The 18,362-nt window shown below is 50.6% G+C and overlaps 1 protein-coding gene across 1 annotated transcript in view; it reads right to left on the bottom strand.

The window, feature by feature from the left end:
* Positions 1-648: 648 nt before the first annotated feature.
* The window catches only part of LOC140901067 (adhesion G protein-coupled receptor E3-like), a 30,441-nt gene continuing 12,727 nt past the window's right edge, over positions 649-18,362 (bottom strand). Inside the window, 7 exon segments of the mRNA XM_078849705.1 lie at positions 649-774; positions 1,832-1,938; positions 2,057-2,202; positions 12,137-12,228; positions 13,633-13,699; positions 14,411-14,678; positions 15,357-15,555. Coding sequence (XP_078705831.1) covers positions 649-774; positions 1,832-1,938; positions 2,057-2,202; positions 12,137-12,228; positions 13,633-13,699; positions 14,411-14,678; positions 15,357-15,555 — 1,005 coding nt within the window.

Raw genomic sequence — 18,362 nt, 5'->3', positions numbered from 1 at the left:
GCTGTCAGGTTCTGCCTGTCCTGGAAACCTAGGGCCCAGTTCTAAAGCCTCTTTATGCCACTCTGGCTTAAAGGTGTAAAGGGGCTTTAAAGTGGGCAGCAATGGCCCTGTGATTAGCCCTCCTGGGCAGGAGTCCTTCCTGGCTGCTGTGGAGCTGGCATAAAATCTCTCCATTAGCCCTGCTCCCAGCCCCTGGCATGGGGGTTGTGACTGGTGGGGTGGAGGTGCTGCTGAGGGCATGGCTGAGGCACATTGCTTCGTGGCTATTGTCTGCTTCCCAATGCCCCGAAGGACCCTTGGAAATGCACGAGTTTACACCAGCTGAGGACCTGGCCTGTAACCACGTTTCAGCTTCAGCGATGTCACTGCACCATTAAATGCTCTTCTGCCTTTTTTTTTTTTTTAAGGACATTTGTTTCAAACGGTGCTGTTCAAACCGTGCTGTTCCCGCAGCACTAGGAAATTCGCTGATGTCATCGTTCTGTTAGAAACTTCTCCAAACTGAGAGCAGTGACGGTGTCAGCCCACTTCTGTTCGCCGTGTTTATTTATGTGATCTGGGCACGTACAGTCCCATTGTGCTTGGTGCTGTACATACTCATAGTCAGAGACAATCCCTGTCCCAAAGAGCTCACAATTGTGTGCTATTTTACGGGTTGAATGACTGAATGACATAATCCCCCCCCCCCACCCCCTCCGCAATGTCCGTCACGAAGTCCGGTAATTTTGTCAAGTGTCCGTCACGCAACGTGGTGGTGCCTACTCCTGCCCTGTGCTTCAGGGGGACACAGGGTCATAGAATCATAGAATATCAGGGTTGGAAGGGACCCCAGAGGGTCATCTAGTCCAACCCCCTGCTCGAAGCAGGACCAATTCCCAGTTAAATCATCCCAGCCAGGGCTTTGTCAAGCCTGACCTTAAAAACCTCTAAGGAAGGAGATTCTACCACCTCCCTAGGTAACGCATTCCAGTGTTTCACCACCCTCTTAGTGAAAAAGTTTTTCCTAATATCCAATCTAAACCTCCCCCACTGCAACTTGAGACCATTACTCCTTGTTCTGTCATCTGCTACCATTGAGAACAGTCTAGAGCCATCCTCTTTGGAACCCCCTTTCAGGTAGTTGAAAGCAGCTATCAAATCCCCCTCATTCTTCTCTTCTGCAGGCTAAACAATCCCAGCTCCCTCAGCCTCTCCTCATAAGTCATGTGTTCCAGACCCCTAATCATTTTTGTTGCCCTTCGCTGGACTCTCTCCAATTTATCCACATCCTTCTTGTAGTGTGGGGCCCAAAACTGGACACAGTACTCCAGATTAGGCCTCACCAATGTCGAATAGAGGGGAACAATCACGTCCCTCGATCTGCTCGCTATGCCCCTACTTATACATCCCAAAATGCCATTGGCCTTCTTGGCAACAAGGGCACACTGCTGACTCATATCCAGCTTCTCGTCCACTGTCACCCCTAGGTCCTTTTCCGCAGGGTCCAGGGTGGCCTGCAGGGCTAGTGGGGGGCCTGGCGGCAGCAGCAGCAAGTAACCTGGCTCCAGCCCGCTCCGCTCCACCCTGCCGGGTTCGCGGGGTTGCTCATGGGTGGGGGTGGGGGGAAAGGGTGGGGGTGGGGGTGGGAAGAGGTGGGGTGGAGCAGGGTGTGCTGGGGCCGGGTTGCTCACTGCTGCTGGTGCCAGACACCCATTGACCCCCCCAGGCCACCCTGGACCCTGCGTCTCCCTGAAGCACAGGGCTCCCCAAAGCATGGGGCCTGGGGCGTTTGCCCCGATCCATACTATGGATGGGACGGCTCTGCTTGGGCACCACCAAAAATTATACAAACCTGCCGCCCATGTAGATCGGACATCTGAGATTTCGTGCTGGACGTTCGGAAGCCCTTGATCCATCTCCTGTACGCCTCTCTCACCTGGAGCGTGAGGGACACGGTCACTGCACTATGTAACTAACTCTGAGGAGATCAGGCATGGCCACTGCGAGGCTGATGAAGGTGCTGGGTGGGGGTGATGACAGGCACAGGCGTTACCTGTCAATTGAGGAGAGAGTGCACCCAGGAAGATGAAGGCTCCCTGCAGGCTGTTGACGGTGGTGAATAAATACGCCATGACCGTGGCTGCTGGGCCGACTTGGAGGAGACCAAAGCTCCATGTGCAGTCCAGAATGAAGAGCTGGGTGATGGCTTTAAAGGTCAGTAACCTGGATAAAGACAGATGGAGAGATCCCGTTACAATAACCCTCTGGAGAGCAACTGGGTCAGGAGGATCTGGGCAGAGTGGGGTGGAGCTACTGGTCCCTGCTTTCTTGTGTGGGACATGTTTACTGTAAATGAGAACACACTGGGAATTTGTTCCCATGGATCTTAGATATGCTGTTCCTCTCCTGCAATCCCTCACACCCTCCGCATGCCAAGGACCTTCCAAACCAAGGCATTTGACCCTCCAGGGTTGCTTTGTTGCCTTCTCAACTATGGTCTCTGAGAGTGGACGCATCTGCGCCGAGGGAGGAGAGTCTGTTTCTCAAGATCCACAGGGTCGGGGCAAAGAACGTCACATTTATCTGTGGAAACAGCTGAAAATATTTTCTGTAAAACGTTTCATCCAGGGCCAATGACTCGAGCTGAGGCAGAGAACGATCCCAGGGGACAGATCTGAACACTGCAGAACCAGGGACCATTGATCCCCTCTTCTGTAATATCCTCTGGCAGCTCTCGGTCCCTCCCCATGCACGGAGCTGATGGCACTGCCAGGGCTGAGATGGATCAATGGGATCACAGAGGCCAGATTCTGCTTAGAGTTAAAAATGAAGTGACTCCAGCCTTCAGTGGGCTCAGTTTACACCAGTGTATCTGAGAGCAGGATCTGAGTCAGAGTTTCCAGCACCTGTCTTTAGGCTCTTCCCTGCCACTTTCAGGCTGCAACTAATCTCCCCATCCCGGGCTCTGGGAAGAAACCGCATGGACTTTGTCATCTTCACTCCACCCAATGTAGATCCTTTCCCCCACCAAACACTGCATGGTGCAGCCCTTCCCTTCCTCATTCCTTGGGTCAGTAACTGGACTAGACCAAACTCTTGCTGTCCTCAAGGTAAGCTCCCACTGGTTTCTGTGGCAGCTGTGCCCGAGTAAAGGCTCTGGCCTGGGGATACAGCCATACATAGAGTTTTATGGGCCATGTTCTCCTCCTGGCTCCTCTGAAATCAGTGGGGTCGCAGAGGAGAGAGGAGAATGGGGCCCTGTGGTTCTGTGAGGTACCCACCAGGATTATGGCACAGGCTGGATCCAGGAAGCTCCAACGAAAGGCTCTCTACAGGCTGAGCCAGCAGCTACAGGCAGGGAGGAAGAAGAAGTGCATTATCCCAGCTCAGTGACATTAATATGAGTATATTACCCCTTTTCAGCCACTGGAGTAGAGATGGGGTGTGACGGGTTGGGTCACAGAAACCCCTTTGGGAACTGCCATCTGATGTGCTGTGACTACCTCTGAGCGTGTTTTCCCTGGCATCTTGGGACTTCAGTACCTTGCCGGGTGGTGCCAGACACACTAGCCTGCTACAAACACAGACCCAGGTCCAAACCATGTCCCCCAAAAGCTGCAGGCTTTACTGAAAACAGCTTAAGAAGTGCTCCTGTCTCCAACACCCAGATACCCAGTTCCCAATGGGATCCAAACCCCAAATAAATCTGTTTTACTCCATACAAAGCTTATCCTGGGTAAACTCATAAATTGTTCGCCCTCTGTAACACTGATAGAGAGAGATGCACAGCTGTTTGCCCTCCCAAGTATTAATACATACTCTGGGTTAATTAATAAGTAAAAAGTGATTATATTAAATATAAAAAGTAGGATTAAGTGGTTCCAAGTAATGACAGACAGAACAAAGTGAATTATCAAGCAAAACAAAATAAAAACACACAAGTATAAGCCTAATACAGTAGGAAACTAAATGCAGGTAAATCTCACCCTCAGAGATGTTCCAATAAGCTTCTTTGACAGACTACAGAGTAACAGCCGTGTTAGTCTGTATTCGCAAAAAGAAAAAGAGTACTTGTGGCACCTTAGAGACTAACCAATTTATTTGAGCATGAGCTTTCGTGAGCTACAGCTCACTTCATCGGATGCATACCGTGGAAACTGCAGAAGACATTATATACATACAGAGACCATGAAACAATACCTCCTCCCACCCCACTGTCCTGCTGGTAATAGCTTATCTAAAGTGATCATCAAGTTGGGCCATTTCCAGCACAAATCCAGGTTTTCTCACCCTCCCCCCCCCCCCACACAAACTCACTCTCCTGCTGGCAATAGCCCATCCAAAGTGACCACTCTCTTCACAATGTGTATGATAATCAAGGTGGGCCATTTCCTGCACAAATCCAGGTTCTCTCACTCCCTCACCCCGCTCCAAAAACCACACACACAAACTCACTCTCCTGCTGGTAATAGCTTATCCAAAGTGACCACTCTCCCTACAATGTGCATGATAATCAAGGTGGGCCATTTCCAGCACAAATCCAGGTTTTCTCACCCCCCCCCACCCCCATACACACACAAACGCACTCTCCTGTTGGTAATAGCTTATCTAAAGTGATCATCAAGTTGGGCCATTTCCAGCACAAATCCAGGTTTTCTCACCCTCCCCCCCACCCCCAAACTCACTCTCCTGCTGGTAATAGCCCATCCAAAGTGACCACTCTCTTCACAATGTGTATGATAATCAAGGTGGGCCATTTCCAGCACAAATCCAGGTTCTCTCACCCACTCCCCCCGGGGACACACACACACACACACAAACTCACTCTCCTGCTGGAAATAGCTCATCCAAACTGACCACTCTCCAAGTTTAAATCCAAGTTTAACCAGAATGACGGGGGGGGGGGGTAGGAAAAAACAAAGGGAAATAGGCTACCTTTCATAATGACTTAGCCACTCCCAGTCTCTATTTAAGCCTAAATTAATAGTATCCAATTTGCAAATGAATTCCAATTCAGCAGTTTCTCGCTGGAGTCTGGATTTGAAGTTTTTTTGTTGTAAGATAGCGACCTTCATGTCTGTGATTGCGTGACCAGAGAGATTGAAGTGTTCTCCGACGGTTTATGAATGTTATAATTCTTGACATCTGATTTGTGTCCGTTTATTCTTTTACGTAGAGACTGTCCAGTTTGACCAATGTAAATGGCAGAGGGGCATTGCTGGCACATGATGGCATATATCACATTGGTGGATGTGCAGGTGAACGAGCCTCTGATAGTGTGGCTGATGTTATTAGGCCCTGTGATGGTGTCCCCTGAATAGATATGTGGGCACAGTTGGCAACGGGCTTTGTTGCAAGGATAGGTTCCTGGGTTAGTGGTTCTGTTGTGTGGTATGTGGTTGTTGGTGAGTATTTGCTTCAGGTTGCGGGGCTGTCTGTAGGCAAGGACTGGCTTGGGAGTTCAGCTGAACATTCCTTAGCTTCTCACCAGCTGGTAGATTCCCCTCACTGAGAAATGTCTTGTTAATGATGGAGTCCAGGGTGGAATAAGTAATACAAGCAACAGCCGTGAAACCTGTTGGAACAGGAGATGATACCTCGTTCTGGACATAGGGATGCTGAAGTTGAAGAAAGAGCCAGCCAGGTGCCGCTAACAGGGGAATTTCAGAGAGCATAGCTGCAGAGGCTATGGTTGGAGCTAGAGAGACTTGGTGAGCTGTTCGGTGGTGGTTTGTCTCCATGTAGCTGGAATTTGGGGCCCCTGAAGAGGTCAGGTGAGAGAAGTCTGTTCCTCTGTCTGTGTGGGGCAGAAGAAGAACCACCATCTGGAAGCTGAAGCCAGACAAAATGAAACTGGAAATCAGACACCACAGCGAGAGCAATTAACCATTGGAACAAACTCCCAAGGGAAGCAGTGGATTCTCCACCCCATGCTGTCTTCAAATCCAGACCGACTGCCCTTCTGGAAGGCACCAGGCAATTTAGACAAACACAAGTTATTGGGCTCAATTCACGGGGCCAGTTCTATGCAGAAGGTCAGACCAGATGATCCAATGGTTCCTTCTGGCCTTAAACTCTATGAGACACCCACTTCATACCACAGAGGCCCTCTGCTGAGCCATCTCCCCTCGGAGCCCCCACCTCTGTGAGACAAACAGAAATGAAGGTGTCTGCACAGTCCCATGGCCGACAGCCTGAGAACCACTGGCACAGTCAGCAAGGTCCCCACTCGTGCTGGAGCCAGAGACGAGGCTCCTGGCCTGGGGTTCCACAGGGACAGAGCAAGGATAGAACCAGGACTGGGGTTTGGTGCCTGGGAATCGCTCTGTGCTGCAGTTTGGTCTCTGGGCATCTCCATCCCCTGGATGGTACCTTGTGCGGTTGCCATGGTGACTGTATCACAGGGAATGTCCATCGTCTCCTCCTGAGCTCTCAGCCTGAGGCCCCGCTGTCTGCACTGCAGTTCCCTGTGACACGCGAGTCTCAGTACCTGGTGGGAGGGGAGGTGGGAGAGGAAGTGACAGAGCTTCCCACTGTGAAACCACTTCCCCAGGAATCTGTTCATCTGGCCCAGATCCTTACCCCTCTCCCACTCTGCCTGGGGTGTGAAGGTCTTCGGGGTTCTTCCCTGTTGGGGAAGGGGATGGTTTGGGGCTCCCCCTCTCTGCCTGTCCTTGGCCCATCTCCCCGTATCCCCTCCCCACATGCTGGCTGTACCTCCCTGGGGGTTCTGCATCTCCTCTGCACTCACCCAGCTGGTGGAGTGGCGTTTGGGGTGGGGGCAGAATGGGGGGAGAAGTGCCTGGCTCAGCATAGCTGACCCTAGGGGCAGACTGCAAGTGCTGCATTGAAAACCTCTGGCATTTTCTGATACACCTCAGGGCACTGGCTGGGCTGGATTAAAATTCCTGGGGCAGGGGGCAGTGCTGTTCTGTGTCTGTATTGAATGCACTGTATAATCTTCTATCCCCCAGCAGCTGAGAGCCAGATGGCCCCTTCACCTGTAGATCCTGTCCTCCCGTTCTGAGTGTTCATCTCTGGAGACCGGAGCGCAGTGGACAACATGGCCTGTTTCACGGCCTGCATCAGGAGCGTCACAGCCGATGCCACCTCTTCCTCGCTGGCACCAGGCCGGAGGGAGCTGCTGTTCAGGAGGGAGTCGAAAGGGTGAGTTGCTTCCTAGCAATAGGGAAAGACACACCTTGTGAGTGAAGAATCTGGGGGCTCCAGTGCCACATCCCGTGTGGGGACAGTGACGTCACTTGGGAACACTGGGGGTCAGACTGGCCTTTCCCAGCTTGGGGTGCTACACACCAATGGACACTCACCACTAGAAAAAAGAACAGGAGGACTTGTGGCACCTTAGAGACCAACAAATTTATTTGAGCATGAGCTTTCGTGAGCTACAGCTCACACATCCCCAGTGGAAGGCATAGATATTTTCTGGAGTATCAATCTACACATCCTCCTGCTGTGAGACCCCTACATGAGCTCAGGGGGCACGGGGCTGTGGGGTGCACCCAGGGCAGACCCTCTCACCTCCAGTGATAACGCAACACTCCCATCTCTGCACGTGGATGTCAAAATCCTTACAGTTGAATTTATGAAGGAGTAAACCCCGCAGCTGCAGAGAAGCCTCTCACCTGCAGGGATAATGCCGCACTCCCATCTCCGCGTCACTGGAGGGGCAGAGTTAAGGTCCTTCGCATGCAGAGGGAGTGAGGGATTGCAGGAGGGTAACAGCATATCTAGGATCCATGGGAATGAATTCCCAGTATGTTGTCATTCACAGTAACCCTGTCCCACACAGGAAAGCAGGGGCCGATAGCTCCACCCTACTCTGCCCAGATCCTCCTGACCCAGTTGCTCTCCAGAGGGTTATTGTAACGGGATCTCTCCATCTGCCTTTATCCAGGTTACTGACCTTTAAAGCCATTGCCCAGCTCTTTGTTCTTGGCTGAACCTGGAGCTTTGGTCTCCTCCAAGTCAGCCCAGCAGTCATCATCGTCAACAGGGAGCCTTCATCTTCCTGGGTGCAGTGTCTCCTCAATCGCCAGGTAACGCCCATGCCTGTCATCACCCCTGCAGCACCTTCACCGGCCTCACGGTAGCCATGCTTGATCTCCTCAGAGTTAGTTACATAGTGCAGTGACCGTGTCCCTCACGCTCCAGGTGAGAGAGGCGTACAGGAGATGGATCAAGGGATTCCGAACGTCCAGCACGAAATCTCAGATGTCTGATCTACCTGGACGGCAGGTTTGTATAATTTTTGGTGGTGCCCAAGCAGAGCCGTCCCATCCATAGGACGGATTGGGACAACCACCTCAGGCCCTGCGCTTTGGGGGCCCCCGCACTTCAGGGGAAGTGGGGTCTAGGGTGGCCTGGGGGGGTGTCTGGCACTGGCAGTAGCAAGCAACCCAGCCCCAGCATGCCCTGCTCCACCCCACCTCTTTCCACCCCGCCCCCACTCCACCCCTTCCCCCAAACTCCCGCCCATGAGCAATGCTGCAAGCCAGGGGGGTAGAGTGGAGCAGGCTGGGACCAGGTCACTCGCTCCTGCTGGCACTAGGCCCCTCGCTAACCCCCCAGGCAGCCCTGGACCCCATGTCCCTCGAAGCACAGGACAGGAGTAGGCACCACCATGTTGTGTGACGGATACTTGACAAAATTACTGGTCATTGTGGGGGTGGGTATTATGTCATTCAGTCATTCAACCCTTAAAATAGCACACACTTTCCCACACTGAAAAAACACAGTAACCTAATAATAATAATTAATCATAATAAATTCAACTCATAGAATTCATGAGCACACCTCCTTTTTGCAAGTTCATAGCCACTTTTTCTGCAGCTTTTCCAAAGTGAGCAAAACACCGTGCTGCCTGATACCCTTCCACACACCTTAATCTACAGGGACTGTTAGGCAACACCTCTTTAGAACAACAAAGCTGATTTTCACCAGCTGAATATCTGAAGGGTGCTGAGGAGATAGAGAGATGGGAAAAGTCCGTCTTAACCAAAAAACCATCCTAAGGAAGCAGAACTGAATTTAGTTCCTGATTCTACTACAGGCTCCCTATTTGACTTTAGCCAAGTCACCTGATCCCCTCTTCCCCTGCTGTCTAACAGGGGTAATAATCCTTCTCTTCTCCCACCTTGTGTCCATCTCGTCTACTTGGCTTGTGAGCTCCTTGGGACAGGGATTGTCTCTGACTGTGTGTGTGTACAGCACCAAGCACAGTGGGACTGTACGTGCCCACATCACATAAATAAACACGGCGAACAGAAGTGGGCTGACACCGTCACTGCTCTCAGTTTGGAGAAGTTTCTAACAGAACGATGACATCAGCGAATTTCCTAGTGCTGCGGGGACAGCACAGTTTGAAACAAATGTCCTTAAAAAAAAAAAAGGCAGAAGAGCATTTAATGGTGCAGTGACATCGCTGAAGCTGAAACGCGGTTACAGGCCAGGTCCTCAGCTGGTGTAAACTCGTGCATTTCCAAGGGTCCTTCGGGGCCTTGGGAAGCAGACAATAGCCACGAAGCAGTGTGCCTCAGCCATGCCCTCAGCAGCACCTCCACCCCACCAGTCACAACCCCCATGCCAGGGGCTGGGAGCAGGGCTAATGGAGAGATTTTATGCCAGCTCCACAGCAGCCAGGAAGGACTCCTGCCCAGGAGGGCTAATCACAGGGCTATTGCTGCCCACTTTAAAGCCCCTTTACACCTTTAAGCCAGATTGGCATACAGAGGCTTTAGAACTGGGCCCTAGGTTTCCAGGACAGGCAGAACCTGACAGCAAACCCTCAAACCAAAGAAGCAACCAAGCTCCATAAGCAGGTTATTTTATTATTTACGCATTACAGTGAAACAGCAGAGCTAGCTCACACACACAGCACGCGAGGCCTCTGCAAATCATCTACCCCCACCGCATGGTGTTCTTTCCCTAAGAAATAACTGCTCTCTGATCTGGGATCTGGCCCTTTAAATGTGGGAGACACACCCAGCTAAAACCGAGGGTGGCCTTTGAATCATAGAATCATAGAATCATAGAATATCAGGGTTGGAAGGGACCCCAGAAGGTCATCTAGTCCAACCCCCTGCTCAAAGCAGGACCAATTCCCAGTTAAATCATCCCAGCCAGGGCTTTGTCAAGCCTGACCTTAAAAACCTCTAAGGAAGGAGATTCTACCACCTCCCTAGGTAACGCATTCCAGTGTTTCACCACCCTCTTAGTGAAAAAGTTTTTCCTAATATCCAATCTAAACCTCCCCCACTGCAACTTGAGACCATTACTCCTCGTTCTGTCATCTGCTACCATTGAGAACAGTCTAGAGCCATCCTCTTTGGAACCCCCTTTCAGGTAGTTGAAAGCAGCTATCAAATCCCCCCTCATTCTTCTCTTCTGCAGGCTAAACAATCCCAGCTCCCTCAGCCTCTCCTCATAACTCATGTGTTCCAGTCCCCTAATCATTTTTGTTGCCCTTCGCTGGACTCTCTCCAATTTATCCACATCCTTCTTGAAGTGTGGGCCCAAAACTGGACACAGTACTCCAGATGAGGCCTCACCAATGTCGAATAGAGGGGAACGATCACGTCCCTCGATCTGCTCGCTATGCCCCTACTTATACATCCCAAAATGCCATTGGCCTTCTTGGCAACAAGGGCACACTGCTGACTCATATCCAGCTTCTCGTCCACTGTCACCCCTAGGTCCTTTTCCACAGAACTGCTGCCTAGCCATTCGGTCCCTAGTCTGTAGCTGTGCATTGGGTTCTTCCGTCCTAAGTGCAGGACCCTGCACTTATCCTTATTGAACCTCATCAGATTCCTTTTGGCCCAATCTTCCAATTGGTCTAGGTCCTTCTGTATCCTATCCCTCCCCTCCAGTGTATCTACCACTCCTCCCAGTTTAGTATCATCCGCAAATTTGCTGAGAGTGCAATCCACACCATCCTCCAGATCATTTATGAAGATATTGAATAAAACCGGCCCCAGGACCGACCCTTGGGGCACTCCACTTGATACCGGCTGCCAACTAGACATGGAGCCATTGATCACTACCCGTTGAGCCCGACAATCTAGCCAGCTTTCTACCCACCTTATAGTGCATTCATCCAGCCCATACTTCCTTAACTTGCTGACAAGAATACTATGGGAGACCGTGTCAAAAGCTTTGCTAAAGTCAAGAAACAATACATCCACTGCTTTCCCTTCATCCACAGAACCAGTAATCTCATCATAAAAAGCGATTAGATTAGTCAGGCATGACCTTCCCTTGGTGAATCCATGCTGGCTGTTCCTGATCACTTTCCTCTCATGCAAGTGCTTCAGGATTGATTCTTTGAGGACCTGCTCCATGAATTTTCCAGGGACTGAGGTGAGGCTGACTGGCCTGTAGTTCCCAGGATCCTCCTTCTTCCCTTTTTTAAAGATTGGCACTACATTAGCCTTTTTCCAGTCATCCGGGACTTCCCCGGTTTGCCACGAGTTTTCAAAGATAATGGCCAGTGGCTCTGCAATCACAGCTGCCAATTCCTTCAGCACTCTCGGATGCAACTCGTCCGGCCCCATGGACTTGTGCACGTCCAGCTTTTCTAAATAGTCCCTAACCGCCTCTATCTCCACAGAATTCAGTAGGAGTTTTGGATTTGGATCAGAGAGAAGATTTTGTCCAATCCCCTTCCCCTTCCAGGTAGTTGTGATGAAGAATGGCAACTGTCCCGCTGGCACAGCAAAGCTGGCTGTACGATAAACATTGTTGGTTGGAGAGATGATTGTTTCATGGAGATGAAGTGGAGGGCTGTCCCCAACTCACCTGCCAGCAAAACAAATATACATTGAGTGCCAATCCCATGGGAAAACTGCAGTGAACCCCTGCCCTGAGCTCTTTCCCGCACTCTGCACTCCCTCCTGCTCCCCAACCTCCTGCCCTGAGCCCCATTCTACACCCCACAGCCCTCCTCCACCCCAACCCCTTGCCCTGAGCCCCTTCCTGCACAATGCACCCCCTCCCACACCCCGCACTCCCTCCCGCACCCCAACCCCCTGTTCCAGCCCTACTTTCATGGCCCTGCATGCAATTTCCCCACGCGGATGTGGCCCTCGAGTCAAAAAGTTTGCCCACCCCTATTCTAGTAGATATAGTGCTGTCCTACCTGGTGTCTTTGAGAGTGGACACATCTTCATTAAGGGAGGAGAGTTTGTCTCTCAGGATCCAGAGGGTTACAATAAAAAATGTTAAATTTATCTGTGGAAACAGCATGAAATATTCCTTGTAAAACATGCTAGCCAAGGCCAGTCTCTCTGCCTGATGCACAGAAGAATCCTATGGGATCAGACTGCTGCAGACCAGTGACTGCTCGTCAAGGTGGGTCATATACCATTCGCTACCAGATCTTGGTCCCAGGCCATGCAGGGAACAGTTGGCAAAGGCAGGGCTGCAATGCATCACATGTGATCATACAGCCAGAGGGCCACATTCTGCTCTTATCTGAATCTGGAGTGACTCCACTGATTCCAGTGGGGTCTACAGTTATTCCGGATTTAGAGCTGTGTGATTTGGCCCAAAGCTTCTAGATCCTGTCTATAGAGGATTCCCTTCAATTCTGAGACTGAAATTAATTCTTAACCTGCTGCCTGAGATGGGGAGGAATCTGCAAGGACATTTGCAACCTTTATCTCTTACAACATGTTCCCTTCCTTCCCCAAACTCCCCACACTGCAGCCACCTTCCCTTCTCCCATCACTTGGGTTATTTACCAGCCAGGCTGGACAAGGCACGGGACAAAACTATCCTCATTCTGGCAGAGGTCCCACTTGCTTCCATGGCAGCATTGCATGAGTAATGACATATTATAATTAATCATATTGTGGTAGCACCTAGAGGCTCCAACTGAGACGGCACTGGGTTCTGTACTCACACCTAGAAAGGGACAGCCCCTGTCCTGGAGCATTTGTTTGCAAAATAACTAGGCAAGACCACAGAGACCGGATTAGTCTGGGCCACTCAACCCCCCACCCCACCCGAGACCTCTCCCTCACCCAACCTCTTCTCCCAAGCCACCTCTTCTAACCTCCGAATGGCCCCAAGTCCCGCCCCCACCCCACCCCTTCTCCAAGCCCCTGCCTCTTCCCACCCCCACCCCACCTCTTCCCACCCAGTTCTGCCCCCTCCCCCACCACGCGTCCTGCACACCACAGAACAGCTGACTGCGGGTTGCACTGGGATGGAGGGGGAGGAGTTTATCGGCACGGCCGCCGGCAGTGGGGAGCTGGCTGCCAGTGGGTGCTGAGCATCCACTATTTTTTTTCGGTGCCTATGAGTCAAACAGACAAAGGGTAGGAGGAGAAACAGAGGTACAGCGAGGGGAAGCTACTTCCCAAGTTAACACAGCAGGCCAGTGGCAGAGTCAGGTCCCCTGACTCACAACCCAGTGCCCGACCCATTCGCCCGGACTGCCTCCATAGAACGTAGGCTATTCTGTTAGTGGGAAATCCTGCACTGGCCAAAGAGGGAGGAATGAAATGGGGTCTTCTTGGATTCTTTCATCTTAAATTCTCTGGGAGATATTCCTCTCTTGGCTCCACTGGACTCCACAGGGTCGCAGAGGAGAGAGGAAAATGGGGCCCTGTGGTTCTGTGAGGTACCCACCGGGATTATGGCACAGACTGGTCCCAGGAAGCTCCAATGAAATCCTCTCTCCAGGCTGAGCCAGCAGCTACAGCCATGGAGGAAGAAGAAGGTGACTTTAATGGGATTACGACCCTTTTTCAGCACTGCGGGCAGAGAGAGGGTGTCACAGGGCAGCTGGCTCTCAAAAGCAAGATGGATCTCAGCCAGCATGTGACATGGCCGACTCTCCTGCGGGCTGCAGGCTAACAGCTCTCCCCATCTACCTCAGCAGCTCCTGATTTCAGCCTCCACTTCCTCTTCCACCTCCTCAAATGACCCTTTCTGGTGGATGGGCGCAGTATTGAGGGAGGGCCAGACATGCACTGGATGTACATTGGCCTAGCTGCACTGAAGGAGGTGAAGCTACCCTAATTTACACCAGCTGAGGATCTAGCCTGGGGTGTCTAGAACCTGCCATGCCCTGTTTTAGTGGATTTGCTCACTTTAGAGAGGGGATCTTCAGGGATTTGCCAACAGTAAGAAGGCGCATTTGTTTCCTACCCACCAATGCCAGAAATCCAGCCTGGGACGTGGAAGTGAAGCTGGGATCTTTCTGGCTTGTTCTTCCGCATCATCAGTGGGGCGAGGAGTGTAGATGTCTGACAGGTGGGCAACTCAACTACAGTGCTCAGGGCAGCCTAGTGTCACAGTCAGCTCCCAGGCAGAGAAATCTAGGTTCAAGTCAGACCTGGGGTGAGCCGAACACCTGCATGGAAGCCAGATCCCAGCTCCCCTTTGGGATGGGCACTGCACTTACTGGTTGGAAATTCCGTAGCCTCCAGGATTCACCGCTGCAGAAATAGCCACCACCAGGGCTGGGAATCCATAGCCGAACGGGTACATAAATCTCTTCTTGAACCGGCTGGCGCTGGTGTAATTCACGACCTTCAGGTTCCGTACGGTGAGGAAGAGGTGCAGTCCCTCCAGGAACATCCAGGTGAAGCCGGCCAGGAAGAGGTAGTGTAGGAAGCCAGCAATGACAGCATACACCACCTGAGGACAGGACGAGAGAGAGATCTGGGACACTGCTTCTGGGAAGGGAAACACTGAATTTGGAGGTGGGGGGACTTTTGTGAGGATCATATAGGGCTTTTTATTAACACATGTCTCCAGTTACGGCTCTCTCCCAGGGACAATACATTCTTCAGTCTACAGGAGCTTGTCTAAGGGCAAGCTGGCTGGCCCTTTCAATCATTCAGAGTCCAGGCCGGTCCTGATCTCCACTCAGAAAAGATGGTTTCTGGGGGTTGTAGTTCCCAAATGAATCGTGGAAATTGTTGGATACTGTGAGGAATCCTAGGATAGGGAGCAGGGACATAAACAAGTTCCCGGTCCTCATAATAGGGAGAGACCTGGAGGGTGTCGGTTCTCTTCTCTGTATCTGCTTCAAGATATAGGTGCCTTGCATCTGCCCATCAGTGTGGGGGCAGAGAGGACAGGCAGGGGACTGTGACTCTGGAAATCGAGGTTCCTTTGTCTGATGAAGGATGGAGCCCACAAGGGAAAGGGAAGGACTGGTTTCATCCAGAGAGATTTCTTTTGGAGGGCAGTAAATAATTATTTCTGCGGGACTAAAGAGCATGGAATAAATGTTACCATCCAGCTGAGGGTATAAAAAGGTGCTGGAGTGAGGGGAGCTTTAGAAATGCTGACAGAGGATCTGGACACAGCTCAAATTTAAACCAAGAATAAAAGTGGGTAACAGACCCGACTGCGGGTGCGGGTCACCGTGGTGAGGAAGAGCAGGTCGGCCAGGAAGAGGCAGAGGCAGAGCTGCAGGTGGAAGGAGGTGCTGACATTGCGGATGGAGCGGCAAAGGAGGAAGGTGAGGATGGCGAGGAGGAGGCACAGCAGGGAGAAGGTCAGTCCCACGTAGGTGACGACGGTCAGTGGATAACTCTCCTGTAACACAGCAAAGGGAGACTCACCAGTGAGCCCTGAGATGCTACATGGGAAATAAAGGGAAGTAAGGACACCCCAGGGAATTACAGACCGGTCAGCTTAACTTCCGTATCCGGAACGATAATGGAGCAAATAATTAAGCAATCAGTTTACAAACACCTAGAAAATAATAAGGTGATAAATAACAGTCAGCATGGATTTGTCAAGAACCAATCATGTCAAACAAACCTGATAGCTTTCTCTGACAGGGTAACAAGCTTTGTGGATGGCGGGTGGGTGGTGGGGAACGGTAGATGTGGAATATCTTGACTTTAGTAAGGCTTTTGATACTGTCTCACATGACCGGTCAGCCTCACTTCAGTCCCTTGTAAAATCATGGAGCAGGTCCTCAAGGAATCCATTTTGAAGCACTTGGAGGAGAGGAAAGTGATCAGGAACAGTCAGCATGGATTCACCAAAGGCAAGTCATGCCTGACTAATCTAATTGCCTTCTGTGATGAGATAACTGGCTCTGTGGATGAAGGGAAAGCAGTGGACATGTTATTCCTTGACTTTAGCAAAGCTTTTGACACGGTCTCCCACAGTATTCTTGCCAGCAAGTTAAAGAAGTATGGGCTGGATGAATGGACTATAAGGTGGACAGAAAGCTGGCTAGATCGTCGGGCTCAATGGGTAGTGATCAATGGCTCGATGTCCAGTTGGCAGCTGGTATCAAGCGGAGTGCCCCAGGGGTCAGTCCTGGGGCCAGTTTTGTTCAACATCTTTATTAATGATCTGATGATAGGATGAATTGCACCCTCAGCAAGTTTGCGGATGACACTAAACTGGGGGCAGGTAGATATGCTGGAAGTTAGGGATAGGGTACAGAGTGACTGAGACAAATTGGAGGATTGGGCCAAAATAAATCTGATGAGGTTCAATAAGGACAAGTGCAGAGTCCTGCACTTAGGACGGAAGAATCCCATGCACCACTACAGGATGGGGACCGACTGGCTAAGCAGCAGTTCTGCAGAAAAGGACCTGGGGATTACAGCGGATGAGAAGCTGGATATGAGTCAGCAGTGTGCCCTTGGTGCCAAGAAGGCCAATGGCATATTGGGCTGTTTTAGTAGGAGCATTACCAGCAGATTGAGGGAAGTGATTATTCCCCTCTATTCGGCAATGGTGAGGCCACACCAGGAGTATTGCGTCCAGATTTGGACCACCCACTACAGAAGGGATGTGGACAAATTGAAGAGAGTCCAGCGGAGGGCAATGAAAATGATTAGGGGGCTGGGGAACATGACTTATGAGGAGAGACTGAGGGAACTGGAGTTATTTAGTTTGCAAAAGAGAAGCGTGAGGGAGGATTTGATAGCAGCCTTCAACTATCTGAAAGGGGGTTCCAAAGAGGATGGAGCTCAGCTGTTCTCAGCTGTGGCAGATGACAGAACAAGGAGTAATGGTCTCAAGTTGCAGTGGGGGAGGTCTAGGTTGGATATTAGGAAACATTATTTCACTAGAAGTGTGGTAAAGCACTGGAATGAGTTACCTAGGGAGGTGGTGGAATCTCCATCCTTAGAGGTTTTTAATGCCTGGCTTGACAAACCCCTGGCTCGGATGATTTATTTGGTGTTGGTTCTGCTTTGAGCAGGGGATTGGACTAGATGACTTCCTGACGTCTCTTCCAACCATAATATTCTATGATTCTATGACCTTTTCATAAACAAACTAGGGAAATACAACCTAGATGGAACTACTATAAGGTGGGTGCATAACCGTTAGAAAATCGTTCCCAGAGAGCAGTTATCATTGGCTCACAGTCATGCCGGAAGGGCATAACAAGTGGGGTCCCGCAGGGATCAGTTCTGGGTCTGGTTCTGTTCAATATCTTCACCAGTGATTTAGATAATGGCATAGAGAGTACACTTATAAAGTTTGTGGATGACACCAAGCTGGGAGGGGTTGCAAGTGCTTTGGAGGATAGGATTAAAATTCAAAATGATCTGGACAAATTAGAGAAATGGTTTGAAGTAAATAGGATGAAATTCAATAAGGACAAATGCAAACTACTCCACTTAGGAAGGAACAATCAGTTGCACACATACAAAATGGGAAATGACTGTCTAGGAAGGAGTACTGCGGAATGGGATCTGGGGCGTCATCTTGGATCCAGGGCCGTCCTTAGGATTTATGGGGCCATACGCAGTATTATTAAACTGCTGCCCCTATGCCTGATGGCAGGAAAGGATACCGAGACGCCCGGCTCGCCTCACGGCGGTGGAGACTCACAGTCCCTCGCAGAGATCCCTGGACCCTCTGCCTCACGCAGAATGCACGGAAACTCATTTGTCCAGCTATCTGGAAGGAAAGGGGTGTTGTCCCTTTAAGAGCTATACATAATGACAGGTTTCAGAGTAACAGCCATGTTAGTCTGTATTCGAAAAAAGAAAAGGAGTACTTGTGGCACCTTAGAGACTAACCAATTTATTTGAGCATGAGCGTTCGTGAGCTACAGCTCACTTCATCGGATGGCGATGAAAGCTCATGCTCAAATAAATTGGTTAGTCTCTAAGATGCCACAAGTACTCCTTTTCTCTTTAAGAGCTAGCCTCTCTTCAATGTGGGGGGAGGGGGAGGGAGAAAGGCATGGACAGGAAGACTTTGGAAGTAAGTTTTTTGTACTATAGTAATTAAAATTAAAATGTGTATTTTAGATAAGAGTGGTGGTTTGAAGGATTTATTTAAAAAACTAGATGTCTGATGATCCAAGCATTTAAAGCTAAAGATGAATACTCAGATTGTGGATCTAAAAATCTATGCAGGGA

The sequence above is a fragment of the Lepidochelys kempii genome, chromosome 20, assembly GCF_965140285.1.
Source record: "Lepidochelys kempii isolate rLepKem1 chromosome 20, rLepKem1.hap1, whole genome shotgun sequence".
NCBI classification, from domain to species: domain Eukaryota; kingdom Metazoa; phylum Chordata; order Testudines; family Cheloniidae; genus Lepidochelys; species Lepidochelys kempii.
The sequence above is the reverse complement of the archived record's forward strand: the minus strand, read 5'-3'. Positions and strand labels throughout refer to the sequence as shown.